The sequence below is a fragment of the Oncorhynchus kisutch genome, linkage group LG28 (assembly GCF_002021735.2).
Source record: "Oncorhynchus kisutch isolate 150728-3 linkage group LG28, Okis_V2, whole genome shotgun sequence".
NCBI lineage: Eukaryota > Metazoa > Chordata > Actinopteri > Salmoniformes > Salmonidae > Oncorhynchus > Oncorhynchus kisutch.
The window spans coordinates 3375159-3391103 of NC_034201.2; the positions used below are offsets into that span (position 1 = coordinate 3375159).

General features: G+C 42.0%; 1 protein-coding gene across 1 annotated transcript in view; it reads right to left on the bottom strand.

The window, feature by feature from the left end:
- Positions 1–6086: 6086 nt before the first annotated feature.
- Positions 6087–15945, bottom strand: part of LOC116358165 (beta,beta-carotene 9',10'-oxygenase-like) — a 32645-nt gene continuing 22786 nt past the window's right edge. Inside the window, exons 2-4 of the mRNA XM_031808558.1 lie at positions 11161–11377; positions 10533–10747; positions 6087–6211 (exon numbers count right to left, since the gene is read on the bottom strand). Coding sequence (XP_031664418.1) covers positions 6087–6211; positions 10533–10747; positions 11161–11377 — 557 coding nt within the window. The remainder of the gene's footprint in view (positions 6212–10532; positions 10748–11160; positions 11378–15945) is intronic.

A 15945-nucleotide genomic window follows, 5' to 3' on the forward strand; every position in this document is an offset into this window, starting at 1 on the left:
TAGGGTACCGCTTTCCCTGTCAGGGGTAGAGATGGAGAATGACCGCATGACTCCAACCACGGTAAAGGAGGTGCAGTGGTTCTTAGGGTTTTCCAACTACTACCGGAGGTTTATCTGGGGTTTCGGTCAGGTAGCGGCTCCCATTACCTCCTTGCTGAAGGGGGGACCAGTGAGGCTGCAGTGGTCAGCTGAGGTGGACAGGGCATTTAGTCAACTGAAGGCTCTGTTTACCTCGGCTCCCGTGCTGGCTTATCCTGATCCCTCAGCGTTCATAGTTGAGGTGGATGCGTTCGAGGCTGGGATAGCTGCTATCTCAGCGCTCAGGTACACCACTAAAGCTCCTCCCCTGCACTTTCTTTTCGAAGAGTCTCAGCCCGCAAAACTATGATGTGAGGGACCGGGAGCTGTTGGCTGTTGTCAGGTCTCTGAAGGCGTGGATTCATTGGCTTGAGGGGGCTAGACACCCTTTTCTCATTTGGACTGACCACCGCAATCTGGAGTACATTCGGGCAGGACTGAATCCTCGCCAGGCGAGGTGGGCCATGTTTTTAACCCGCTTTGTTTTCACTCTATCCTACAGACCAGGTTCCCAGAACGTTAAGGCAGATGCACTGTCCCGGATGTTTGACAAGGAGGAGAGGTCCGCAGATCGCACTCCCATAAGTCCAGCTTCTTGCCTGGTGGCACCGGTGGTATGGGAGGTGGACGCGGACATCGAGCGGGCGTCACGTACGGATCCCACTCCCCCACAGTGTCTAGTTGGGCATCTCTACTTTCCGTTTGATGTCCGTGATCGTTTGATCTGTTGGGCCCATACGTCACCCTCAGGTCACCCTGGCATCGGTCGGACAGTGCGCTGTCTTGTTGGAAAGTACTGGTGGCCCACTTTAGCTAAGGACGTGAGGGTTTATGTTTCCTCCTGCTCGGTGTGCGCACATTGCAAGGCACCTAGACACCTACCCAAAGGGAAATTACAGCCTCTTCCCGTTCCACAACGACCGTGGTCACACCTATCAGTGGACTTCGTGACTTATCTTCCCCCGTCACGGGGTAATACCACAATTCTGGTCGTTGTGGATCGGTGCCTGAGGATATAGTTATAAGGGTGCCTGAGGATAGGGGTGCCTGAGGATATGGTTTCTGATCGGGGTCCCCAATTCACGTCTAAAGTATGGAGGCCATTTATAGAATGCCTGGGGGCCTCGGTCAGCCTCACATCAGGTTTTCACCCCGAGAGTAACGGGCAGGTTGAGAGAGTCAACCAGGACGTGGGTAGGTTTCTGCGGTCCAATTGCCAGGACCGGCCGGGGGAGTGGTCGGTTTTCATCCCCTGGGCGGATATGGCCCAAAACTCCCTTTGCCACTCTTACACTAACCTATCCCCTTTCCAGTGTGTGTTAGGTTATCAGCCGGTCCTGGCACCGTAGCATCAGAGCCAGATCGAGCCTCCTGCGGTGGATGAATGGTTTCGGCACTCAGAGGTGACATGGGACGCTGCTCATGTGCGTCTACAACGGGCCATCAGGCGGCCGACCACCACCGCAGTGAGGCCCCGGTGCATACCAGGTCTGGCTCTCGACCCGAAATCTGCCCCTTCACCTGGCCTGCCGGAAGCTGGGTCTGCGGTTTGTGGGGCCATTGAAAGTCCTGAGGAGATTGAACAAGGTTTGTTATAGATTACACTTTCCCCCTGATTATGTCGTGGAGAATCGTAACAAAATGTAACCCTTACAAGAGGGTGAATTCTATATAGGCTTTTAATACAAACATATCAGAAGCCTAGATGGTCCGCGGAACACACACTTGTCCAGAGCACTGGCTCGGATTTATACACATACAACATATGAGTCCATCCCACATGCAAATGAAGTTACTTCCCTTAGTCCATCTGCCACCATTATATCCCAATCTGTGCATCCTGCTTGTTCAGCTCGATCACGCCCATATCTGCTTTCAGTCAAGTTATGATGGTGACAGGACCTCTTCATGTCCCAAACATAATACATGCCCATCTTATGCTATGGGCCCCCTTACGTTCAGCTTATTAGGACTCGTAGACTATGTGTCTCTTCTGACATTCCTTCTGCATCTTCATGTCCTAAAAATATATGGCCTATTTCTATAGTCCATCAGTTGGTCATTTGGCTGACCCCCTCCTTTGTCTGTCCCTCTGACCTTGTTTTTTTTTCCAGCTGTCCTATGCTCTCATGGCCTTACTCTGGCCTCCCGTCCTATACAATAGACAATGCATTTTACCAGAATGGCAAATGCACTCTAAGTGTATCTTTCTCTTGTGTTACAGTATTATGTTCCCCCCTATATGTACATCTTTCTCCCACAATTACCGTATTAACCCCTCGTTCCATGTGTCTCTCCTCAGGCCGGTGGTGGCTGGTCTGCTCCAGCAGTCTGATTGGCGGGAGGTTGGCGGGACATCGAGGGGGCCCAGCATATACTGCTGGAGCCGCGCTTCAAGGGGGGGGGGGGGGGGGGGGTACTGTCACGACGTCCGCTGAAGTTGGTCCCGCTCATTGTTGGGGTGGCATTCGGCAGTCGACGTCACCGGCTTTCTAGTCGCTACCGATCCATGTTTCATTTTCGTTTGGTTTTGTTCTATTACATTATTAATTATGTTCCTTATTTAACCCTCTGGCTTCCCTCTCTATATTGTGCATTATTGTTTGTCATGTGGGTTTGTGTTCTTGTTCTTTTTGTTTTTTCCATGTTGGAATATTGTTCTTCATTTTTGAGGAAACTGTCGGACTATACTCATCTCTGTGTCCTGCGCCTGACTCTACCTTTCTCCATTCACCAACACCCTCACAGGAGGCAATTCATTCGTATTCTTCATAGACCGGTTCATACCTAAGGGTGTTTTCACACTTGGTCACTTTCAGGCCAACTTTTGTGAACTATGTGCAGTTTGCTTCATTTTTTTGTGTGGTGTGAACACTCCAAAGGAACTCAGACCCCTCAAAAGAAGCAAAATGATGATGTGCAGGTTTGCCAGAAAACATATGTGCTGATTTTGGATATTGATTAGAGATTGTCAAGGATGCACAGAAATGCGGGAGTTTTTATTTCAGTTTGTTTGTTTGCAATATGTGATCTATAGGCTAAGAGCTTCATAAGCTGTTTATTGATTGTGGAGTTTGAATAGTGTGAGATGACAACCTATTTGGTGAGAATCACAACATTTATTCTGCAGTTATTATATTGCAATGTATTCTGTTAGCAAAGATGTAGATGTTAATGGTATCTTCTGATTACAATTATTGTCTCATATTTAATGCAATATATTAGCTTCCAAAATGTAAGTAGGTATATCTAGCTGTCCGATAACACATTCTGATGGAATGGCTTGTCTTGCACTCTGTAAAAATCTACAGTACATTGAGTGAATGTTGGAATAAGATCATGGTTCCTTTATACAGCATAACATAGCAATGTGAATGCAAAGTTCCACAAAATAAGTTAATTGAACTGGCAAAAGAGTACTCATTCAAAGGCAATGGTGATGTGAATACAAAGAGAACTGAGTTTTTTTGCTTTTGTATTTTTTTCACTTGAAAGAACTGAGATTGGTTCTTTTAAAGAGGACAATATGTGAAAAAAACTAAAACATTCTCCATTCAGGCTGCGGAGGCTTCGATTTCCTCCTTAACTTTATTTAATGACAAAAAAGTGGAAATAAACGGGGAAAGTATGCATACTTTCCTTATGAAACACTATTTTCCACCACCATGCTCAAGTGGATAAATGCTAATCTCGGATATTGTGTATCGCGTTCAGCCAATCAGGTTGTAGCAGTCTGTTCTCAGGGCATGTATGCCAGTGTTAGAGCCGATTTGGACATATTTGTATAAAAGACAGAACATACATAGCTCCATGTACGTTTGTGTAATATATAAATATGAATGTAAATTATGAAATATTAGGTACGTACCTTTTTGATTTATATTTACCTGATTTGAGATATATTACCCTGTTATTAAACTTAGTTTTAGCAAAAGTGCCTTTTTTTGGATGCCTAGGAGAATATACGCAGCAGGTTAGGATAATTAACATGGCAGGTTAGGAGAATTAGGTTAAGGTTAGAAAAAGGGTTATGGTTAGCTAAAATGCTAAACATTTTCCCCAGTGTGACTCGAACATATCTAGCTACAACCACATCTGCCCTAAGAACAGGCTTGGTTTCCATCAATGCCATGCTGCTAAAGCAGTAGGCGTTTCTCTTAACTTCTTATGGCTGCAGGGGCAGTATTGAGTAGCTTGGATGAAAGGTGCACAGAGGTGCCCATATTCAACGGCCTGCTCCTCAGTCATAGTTGCTAATATTTGCATAGTATTATTAGTATTCGATAGAAAACACTCTGAAGTTTCTAAAACTGTTTGAATTATGTCTGTGAGTATAACATAACTCATATAGCAGGCAAAAACCTGAGAAATTCCACTTTCTGTTTTTTCTTCCTGGGGGTGGCAGATCATCAAACAAGCTCTCATTGAAATTACAGCGAGATATGGATGAGTTTACACTTCCTACGCCTTCCACTAGATGTCAACAGTCAATAGAACTTTGTCTGATGACTAATGTGAAGGGGGGTCGAATGAGACAGGAAATAATCACCACTGCCACGAGTTGACCATGCATTCACTATGCGCGTTCACATGGAAAGGACCTGCGTTCCACCAGTCATCTGAAGTAATTCTAATTCTCCGGTTGAAACGGTATTCAAAATATATGTAAACAACATTCTAAAGATTGATTCAGTACATCGTTTGACATGTTTCTACTGACTGTTACGGAACTTTTGGACATTTCGTCACGTTATAGTGGACGCGCTTTGTGACTTTGGAATTGTTTACCAAACGCGCTAACCAAAGTAGCTAATTGGACATAAATAACGGACATTTTCGAACAAATCAAGCATGTATTTTGGAAATGGGCTCCCAGGACTGCATTCTGATGAAGTTCATCAAAGGCAAGGAAACATTTATCATGTTTCTTCTGGTTTCTGTTGACTCCAACATGGCGGCAATTTGGCTAATGTTCTGAGCTCCGTCTCAGATTATTGCATGGGTTGCTTTTTCCGTAAACTTTTTTTGAAATCTGACACAGCGTTTGCGTTAAGGAGAGGTACAGTGGGTCAAAAACGTTTTTAGACAGCCAGCAATTGTGCAAGTTCTCCCACTTAAAAAGATGAGAGGCCTGTAATTTTCATCATACGTACACTTCAACTATGACAGACAAAAAGGCCCCAAGAACACAGTGGCCTCCATTTTTAAATGGAAGATGTTTGGATCCACCAAGACTCTGTCTAGAGCTGGCTGCCTGGCCAAACTGAGCAGGACCATGGTCAGGGAGTTCTCTACGGTGAAGCATGGTGGTGGCAGCATCATGCTGTGAGGATGTTTTCCAGCGGCATTGGCTGGGAGACTATTCAGGATCGAGGGAAAGATGAACGGAGATGAAGATGAAGATCCTTGATGGAAACCTGCTGCAGAGCGCTCAGAACCTCAGACTGGGGATAAAGGTTCACCTTCCAACAGGACAATGACCTTAAGCACACAGCCAAGACAAGGCAGGAGTGGCTTCAAGACAATTCTCTGAATGTCCTTGAGTGGCCCACCCAGAGCCCAGACTTGAATCCGATTGAACATTTCTTGAGAGACCTGAAAATAGCTGTGCAGCAACATTTCCCATTCAACCCATCAGAGCTTGAGAGGATCTGCAGAGAAGCTCCCCAAGTACGAGGCTGTAATCGCTTCCAAAGGTGCTTCAACCAAGTACTGAGTAAGGGTTCTGAATACTAATGTGAATGTAATATTTAAAACAAATGTTTAATACATTTGGGGTACTGTTTGTAGATTGATGAGGGGAAGACAACTATTTAATCGATTTTAGAATAAGGCTGTAACATAACAAAACATGGAAAAAGTGAAGGAGGCTGAATCACACTGTATATTTCAAACACTGCATAAGTTACGTAAGTCAGTACATTTGTGCATGGGTATGATTGTGAAATGTCTGGTCACTGAGCTCATTGTTCTCTTTGGCTGTCTCTGATTGCCTATTTCTTGTATCATTACTGTACCTTATCCCGTGTCTCCAGGCTCTCTGGGCCCACCCTGTACATGTAGTTGGTCTCAGTGGTGACAAAGCAGTCTCCCTTGTACTTTACAAAGCTAACACTGGCATTGTCTGTTGCCTCTGCAGGGAAAAATAGAATGTAGAAATTAATCATTCTAAAAGCATCATGTTGCTGCTGATATTTCTTCATTTTCCTTTCTGGTGTAGGCCTACACAAAATAAATGAGTGACATTACATCTTTGGAAACCTACATTTTTTTATAAACCTTGGAAATGACTTGTCTGTGCATGGATTGCATTCAAAATTAAAGATTCGTGTTGCTTGCAAACAGTAATATTACTTGCAAAGACTCCTATTGCTGTATGCAAACTCTGGAGAGGAAATTGTTTTCTCATGACTATTTCAGAACACGTAAACTCAATTCAAATAATAATTCCTACATGAGATGTGCCTCTGTTCATACTGTAACTCAAGCTGGTATGTGCCCCGGGAGATCTGACAGAGGCCTCAGGGGCTTGGCTACAATCCAAGGTTGTCAAATTGAAAAGCGGGGACTGGGGGGAGAAGAAGGGACACCACGGGCCACAGACCAGCTTGAGTTACAGATGGAAGAGAGGCACATCTCATTTAGGAATTCTTCATCGAATTCATTTTACTTGCTCTGAATTAGTCTTGAAAAAACATTCAATAAAGTACATTGTCACATTCTTCACTGTTAAATAGAACAGATCAGCAGAATCTGGAAACCGCAATAGAACAGACACCACTAGCTCCACCAAGGTTACATTTGAGATTACACCATGAAATAGCACTGCGTTATTGACAATAGGCAGGGTTCCATTGACCCAGGTTTATTCGACGAAAGCAATGTCGCAAAAAATATACCGACATGTGTAATGGAAATGGCAAATATAGAAGAAATGCTCTAAAGATTGATAACATTGTTATCCTTACGACGGGTGGATTTCTCTTTAATGCAACAAATTTTATTTTCAACTATAAAAATGTTTATTTGCATGACAAGGATTGTCCTGACTTGCACTCCTGTATATGTGAAATATTTTGATGGTGAAACTTGCCAGCCAACCGGAAAATCTAGGGGAAGCAATTCAGGAATTATTTTAAATTGAGGATGAGGATTATGAGGATTATAATAACATGGCAAATATTATTATATAAATTATTATATAAATTATTGAATTCTATCCATGCTTGCCTTTGCTGGCTACATGAGCCATGAAACAGATAGGAGGGAGGGCATACAGGCTACATAGGCAGGTAGCCTAGTTAGAGCGTTAGTTAGCGCGTTGGACTAGTAACCGAAAGGTTGAATCCCTGAGCTGATAAAGTAGAAAAATCTGTTATTCTGCCCCTGAACAAGGCAATTAACCCACTGTTCCTAGGCCGTCATTGAAAATAAGAATTTGTTCTTGACTGACTTGCCTAGTTAAATAAAAGGTAATTTAAAAAAAATATATAGGCTGTCACCAATTTATTAATACCTAAATGGGTAACACTTCAACCACTACAATTTTATTCAACACCAGATTTTTTACAAAAACTCTCATCTCCAGCTGTTCTTAAACAAGATAGTCAAATGGACACACACTCTAGCAGGCAATTGTTGCACATCTTGTCTATGCAAACTTTGTAAATGTCCCAACCGAAAAATAAAAATCACTGTACAGTTATCGCTACATGACCAGAAGTATGTGGACACCTGCTCATTGAACATCTAATTTGAAAATCATGGGCATTGATATAGAGTTGGTTCTCCCTTTGCTGCTATAACAGCCTCCACTCTTCTGGGAAGGCTTTCCACTAGATGCTGGAACAATGATGCGACGAGTTGCTTCCATTCAGCCACAAGAACATTAGTGATGTCTGGCACTGATGTTGGGCGATTAGGCCTGGCTCACAGTCAGCCTTCCAATTCATCCTAAAGGTGATCAATGGGGTTTAGGTCAGGGCTCTGTACAGGCCAGTCAAGTTCTTCCACACCGATCTCGACAAACCATTTATGTATGGACCTCCATTTTTGCACAGGGGTATTGTCATGCTGAAACCGGAAAGGGCCGTTCCCGAACTGTTGGAAGCAGAGAATCTTCTAGAATGTTATTGATTGCTTTCACGTTAAGAAATCCCTTCACTGGAACAAAGGGGCCTTGCCTGAAACAGCCCCAGAAAAATATTCCTCCTCCACCAAACTTTAAACTTGTCATTATGCTTTCAGGCAGGTAGTGTTCTCCTGGCATCCACCAAACCGAGATGTGTCTGTCGGACTGCCAGAAGGTAAAGTGTGATTCAGCAATCCAAAGAACGTGTTTCCATTCCTCCAGAGTCCAATGGTGGCGAGCTTTACACCATTCCAGCCGACGTTTGGCATTGCGCATGGGGATCTAATGCTTGTGTGAAGCTGCTAGGCCATGGAAACCCATTTCATAAAGCTCCTGAAAAACAGTTGTGCTGGTGTTGCTTCCAGAGGCAGTTTGGAACTCGTTAGTGAGTGTTGCAACTGAGGACAGACGATTTTTACGCACTGCAGCACTCGGCGGTCCCGATCTGTGAGCTTGTGTGGCCAGCCACTTCATGGCTGAGCTGTTGCCCCTTACCGTACTGTCAACTATATTATACAATTACAGATTTGTAAATACAGAGCACAGTCATGCAGAGAACCATGTCCAGACAGAATGCAACTTTCTCCAACAGCAGCAAAATTAGCTTGCTATGTAACATCATGGTGGTCTCTCATATACGTACATATACACAATAGAAGGGTTTATTTATTTAACCAGCGAGTCATACTGAGACCAAGGTCTCTTTTACAGAAAATACACAATAAATTACAAAATGCAAGCAGAAAGACAAACAAACATTCATTAGTAATAAGGTCGTCAATCAGCTTTCTGAATCGCTCTAGAGGCACCAGAACATTGAAGATTGTTCCACAAATAAGGTGCAAGAAAACTGAAAGCTAATTTATCTACCTCAGTATAGACCAAAGGAATATCCAGAGTTAGCTATCCCTGAGACCGTGTGTGGTAACTCGTATGTCTAAAGTTTAGTTATAATGTTAGGTAAAGTTGGAGTCTTTGTAAAAGTGAAAACATAGCAATGTATCAACCTACATGACATCAGAGATGGCCAACCAACTTTCTGGTAAAGATTGCAGTGATGAGTACTAATATTGACACCCAGAATAAAGGGCAGTGTGCTATGACAAACATCATCCAATGGCTTTAAAGTGACAGCTGCATTCATATATAATGAACAAAATAATAAAGTCAACTTCTAATAATTTTACTGAGTTACAGTTCATATAAGGCAATCAGTCAGCTGAAATAAATAAATTAGGCCCTAATCTATGGATTTCACATGACTTGGCAAGGGTGCAGCCATTGGCCCACCCACTGGGGAGCCAAGGCCAGCCAATAAGAATTTGTTTCCACACAAGTGCTTTATTACGGATAAAAACACTCCTCAGCTTCCGCCGCAGCCCCCTCAGAAGATCCCGCAAATTAAGAAACTGGATGTGGACGTCCTGGGTTTGCCTGGTTACATGTGGTCTGTGGTTGTGAGTCTGGTTGGAAGTACTGCCAAGTCCTCAAAAATGACATTGGATGCAGCTTATGGTAGAGAAATGAACACTCACTTCTCTGGCAATTGAGGCGGATAATTTTAGAAATAGAGGTTCCAGATTGTCTAGCCCAGCTGATTTGTAGGGGTCCAGATTTTGCAACTCTTTCAGAAAATAAGCTATTCGGGTGAAGGAGAAATGGGGGAGGCTTGGGCAAGTTGCTGTGTAGAGTGCAGGGCTGGATGCTGAGTGGCTGAAAGCCGTGGTACACCAGACAATGTAAACCAGGTGGTTCGAGCCCTGAATGCTGATTGGCTGACAGGCATGGTATATCAGACTGTGTACCACGGAAAAGACAAAACATGCATTTGTACTGCTCTAAATATGTTGGTAACCAGTTTATAATAGCAATAAGGCAACTCGGGGGGTTGTGATATTTGGACAATGTACAACAGCTAAGGGCATTGTTTTGGGCTCTAAATTTTGTTTATTATGATCGAGTGGTGACCAAGATTATTTAATTAAATAGTGATCACTGACTACATTTGCCATCACACAGGACCACGTACTGACAATCATGTGACGGCAAGCTACGGGGAGGCTCCCAGGCAGGATGAAAATGACTTAATCGACCATCAAACCTCTCTTTTGACCGACTGGGTTTAAACATATTCCTCCATTACATGTATTTGAATTTATTCATCTGTAAAACTAAAAGTATATGCTTCAGAGGAGATAATGACAATGCTGTTACCGTAATAAAACTTACTAGGTGTAAGTGCAACTGTAAAATGTTTCTCAATAGATCATTCGTACAGCTGCTTGGCTTATATCCCCCCACTCTCTCAGTGACTGTGACTAACCTGGCATTTCAAAGCGAGAGAGGAAACGCAGGAAGAAGTTCTTGCAGGGGTCGGGCATGGCCACCGTGCCAAACTCTGACACCATGATGAGGTCCCTCGCGCTGTTCTTCTTATAGGCATCACTCTGCAGGAAGCGACTCCTATAATAGGTCACCTTGCCATCCTCAATCTTAAACTGGTGCAGCATGGCCATCCCATCAAACCAGTGGTTGTAGCTAAAGAATAAATGACAGTGGGGATAGGTAACGGCAAGAGAAAGAGAAAAAGGTTAGGGCTACGTCAGGGTTAGTGGACAGAACAGGACAGTGGTGATATATGTCATGAATAAACTGGAAGTGGATTCATCATGTATCCATATACTGTAGAGTGGTTCTAGATCTGTTTGTATTTACTTGGCTGTTGTCCAAAACACTTTAGGAGTTGGCAAGACAGAACAAACAAGTCAGAGAACAGGCTAACATCCTCATATTTTTGTTGTGAAATAGTTGTGGTCAAATGCTAAAGAGGATAGGTTAATTCTTGTAATTCCAATGTGTAGCCTACTTCTGCTTATTTTTGTTTTATTCTACTGGTCTAATGGCTGTTGGTCTAAGTTGTTCCAATAAAATTGTCTAAAGGTGTGACTCACTGTTGGTTTCCGAACTCAAACTTCCCTGGGCCGTTGCGGAGGAGGCTGCTTTGGATCCAGGGAGGGATGGTCCCAAGCACCTCTGTGGAGATGGGCTCTGGGGTCTCCTCCACGGACCGCACCAGAGGGGCGATAGAATACAGACCCTTCAGCTCTAGCTGGTTATACTTATTGACCTCCTTTGGCTTGGCATCACTAGACTGTGTGATGGTCTCATCTGCACAGAAATATATATTTTTTTATAAATGTTTGTATCTAGAAGCTGCTGCCCTATGAGTGAGTCCTATGACACACAAACCGAACCAGATTGTTGACCAGACCATGCTCATACAAACCATGTAGAAACAACCTGTTTTTAGGAAATAGGTCATGAATATGGACTTTCGATATGTAAAACTGTTCATTCATGGTCAGATTTATCCTAGTTTTACAAACAGCTGTGGTTTCAGATGCTGTTTTACCCAGTATACAGGTAAAGGCAAAGCATAATAGCCCATCAATCTCATATCTGCCGTACATACTGTACATAGCTTCACTGTCACGGCCATTGGTGGAAGAAGGTGAGGACCAAAGTGCAGCATGGTACATGTTCATAATTTTTATTCGAAACCTACAAAATAACAAAAGGACAGAAACAGCTCCGTCAGGTACAAAACAGAAAGCAACTACCCACAAACACCAGGTGGGAAAAGGCTCAGAGACAACGATAAACAGCTGCCTCTGATTGGGAACCATACCTGGACAAACGCATAGAAAAGAAAACATAGAAAAACAACATAGAATGCCCACCCCAACTCCCCGACCAAACCGAAATAGAGACATAAAAAAGGAAGTGAGGTCAGGGTGTGACACTCACAAAATTATTGGTTCCAATTTACTACAACTAGAAGATATGAAGGTATGAATCCCCTAAGCCGTATCAGGACATATACCAAAGGTATTCATATTGGAAATGTTTTTAAATTATATTTGTTTAGTCAACTGGTTTTAGTTTTTTGTATGCAATGTGTAATGCTTGCTACAAAGGTCTCACCTTCTCTGTCCTATGATTCCCTCATCTACTGCAGCCTATAGACTGTAGAACATCTGTTTGCCCACATATTCCATATGCACCAGCACAGTATGTTAAAAGTTTGAGGGTAAACAGAAGGTTAACACAGAGCAAATACATACACAGAAGGTGAGATAAAGGCTAATGGGGTTGGTGCATGTGAAGGCACATGACTTTTACACACACTCATTTTACACACTCAAGTACTATGAATTTTAATTACGAAAACTGTTTGGACTTGGCAATAGATTATTGCTCTGACTGGCGTCAGTAAATACACTACCAGTCAAAGTTTTGGAACACCTACTCATTCAAGTGTTTTTCTTTATTTTTACTATTTTCTACATTGTAGAATAATAGTGAAGACATCAAAACTATGAAATAATGACACATGTAAGTAACCAAAAAAGCGTTAAATAAATCAAAGGTAAAGGTTGGCTATTTGAGGAATCTCAAATATAAAATATATTTTGATTTGTTTAACACTTTTGGTTACTACATGATTCCATATGTGTTATTTCATAGTTTTGATATTTTCACTATTATTCTACAATGTAGAAAATAGTAAAAATAAAGAAAAACCCTTGAGTGAGTAGGTGTTCTAAAACTTTTGACAGGTAGTGAACATCTTAGTTCACCTCACAAGGCATCAGCCACAAACCTGTTTATACACCAAACAGATGAATCCTCACCACAAAATACACTACATTGGCAAAAGTATGTGGACACCTGCTGGTCAAACATCTCATTCCAAAATCATGGGCATTAATATGGAGTTGGTCCCCCCTTTGCTGCTATAACAGCCTCCACTCTTCTGGGAAGGCTTTCCAGTAGATGTTGGAACATTGCTGCGGGGACTTGCTTCCAGTCAGCCACAAGAGCATTAGTGAGGTCAGGCACTGATGTTGTGAGATGAGGCCTGGCTCGCATTCAGTGTTCCATTTCATCCCAAAGGAATCTTTTTATTTAACCTTTATTTATCGAGGCAAGTCAGAACAGATTCTTCTTATGCTGGGAAAATTGTGCGCCGGCCTATAAGGCTGGTTGTGATACTACCTGGAATCAAATCAGGGTCTGTAGTGACACCTCTAGCACTGAGATGCAGTGCCTTAGACCACTGCGCCACTTGGGAGCTTAAGATTGCTCTTAATATTTGTGATGTGCTAGTGTGCTTACTTTTGGTCTTTGTATTTACAATTGACCATTCTATTATTATTATGTCTTATTTTTGATTGCATTGATTGGGATGATGAAATTGGTGCTGAGAGGAGTGCTGATGAGACCTGGAGTCCCTTAAAGGAATCACAGGTGAACAAAGATTCTGAAGAGGAGTCTGACGAATTTGAAGATTCTGGGGATAGCAGCTCAGATGAAGAATACATTCCTTCATTTTGTGTGAGGTATGTTTATAATTGTATGCCTTTAGCCATGTATGTGCTTCTTATGCTACATCTCAAAAATGATTTATCCACATTATTTTCTATGTATTAAAACAGAACGGGTGGATTTCATCCACAGCTGTGCATTGACAGACTACCGGTCATCAGTGTGGAAGAGACAGTGCATGACTCCATCCTTTTAGAAGACTCTTCTGCCACAGGCACCTCCATCCACAGACACACCTTCATCCACAGACACGCCTGACCCACATCAAGTGATTTGCGAGGATGACATCATTGTCAAGCATGTATCCATCACTTATGAAGACAGTTTAATACATCTGACAAAATGTCTTGTGCTACCTGTAGATCAGTGCCCATACCACAACCGGGGAAGAGGTGAAGATTGCCATGCCCTTCAAACCTTTGAGGTCCACATCAGTTTGAGAGGCACAGCAAGCATCATTGAATGGGTGAGTTAACCCATAACATGGGTTTGTTGTACTTCTCTATATGCATACAATGAATCAAATCAAATCAAATCAAATCAAATTTTATTTGTCACATACACATGGTTAGCAGATGTTAATGCGAGTGTAGCGAAATGCTTGTGCTTCTAGTTCCGACAATGCAGTAATAACGAACAAGTAATCTAACTAACAATTCCAAAAAAACTACTGTCTTATACACAGTGTAAGGGGATAAAGAATATGTACATAAGGATATATGAATGAGTGATGGTACAGAGCAGCATAGGCAAGATACAGTAGATGATATCGAGTACAGTATATACATATGAGATGAGTATGTAAACCAAGTGGCGTAGTTAAAGTGGCTAGTGATACATGTATTACATAAGGGTGCAGTCGATGATATAGAGTACAGTATCTACGTATGCATATGAGATGAATAATGTAGGGTAAGTAACATTATATAAGGTAGCATTGTTTAAAGTTGCTAGTGATATATTTACATAATTTCCCATCAATTCCCATGATTAAAGTGGCTGGAGTAGAGTCAGTGTCATTGACAGTGTTGGCAGTAGCCACTCAATGTTAGTGGTGGCTGTTTAACAGTCTGATGGCCTTGAGATAGAAGCTGTTTTTCAGTCTCTCGGTCCCAGCTTTGATGCACCTGTACTGACCTCGCCTTCTGGATGACAGCGGGGTGAACAGGCAGTGGCTCGGGTGGTTGATGTCCTTGATGATCTTTATGGCCTTCCTGTAGCATCGGGTGGTGTAGGTGTCCTGGAGGGCAGGTGTTTGCCCCCGGTGATGCGTTGTGCAGACCTCACTACCCTCTGGAGAGCCTTACGGTTGAGGGCGGTGCAGTTGCCATACCAGGCGGTGATACAGCCCGCCAGGATGCTCTCGATTGTGCATCTGTAGAAGTTTGTGAGTGCTTTTGGTGACAAGCCGAATTTCTTCAGCCTCCTGAGGTTGAAGAGGCGCTGCTGCGCCTTCCTCACGATGCTGTCTGTGTGAGTGGACCAATTCAGTTTGTCTGTGATGTGTATGCCGAGGAACTTAAAACTTGCTACCCTCTCCACTACTGTTCCATCGATGTGGATGGGGGGGTGTTCCCTCTGCTGAAGGATGTGACAGACGTGTATCTTTGAACTTCCTATGGTATTTAAACGTTGGTTGGTATCCACCCAAGTAAGGAAGCATACGCAAATGTACATGTACAGTGGGGCAAAAAAGTATTTAGTCAGCCACCAATTGTGCAAGTTCTCCCACTTAAAAAGATGAGAGGCCTGTAATTTTCATCATAGGTACACTTCAACTATGACAGACAAAATGAGAAAAACAATTCCAGAAAATCACATGGTAGGATTTTTTATGAATTTATTTGCAAATTATGGTGGAAAATAAGTATTAAGTTATCTATATATATATACATATACACATATACATATATATAAATATACACATACATATACATATACATAAATATACATATATATATATATATACATATATACATATATATATACACGTATACATAAATATATATATATATATATATATATATACATACACATATACTCAAATACATATACATACATGTACATATATATATATATACACATATACATACACATATATATACACGTACATATACATAAATATACATATACATATATATATACACATATACATATATATATATATATATATATATATATATATATACACATACTCATAAATACATATATACACTGCTCAAAAAAATAAAGGGAACACTTAAACAACACAATGTAACTCCAAGTCAATCACACTTCTGTGAAATCAAACTGTCCACTTAGGAAGCAACACTGATTGACAATCAATTTCACATGCTGTTGTGCAAATC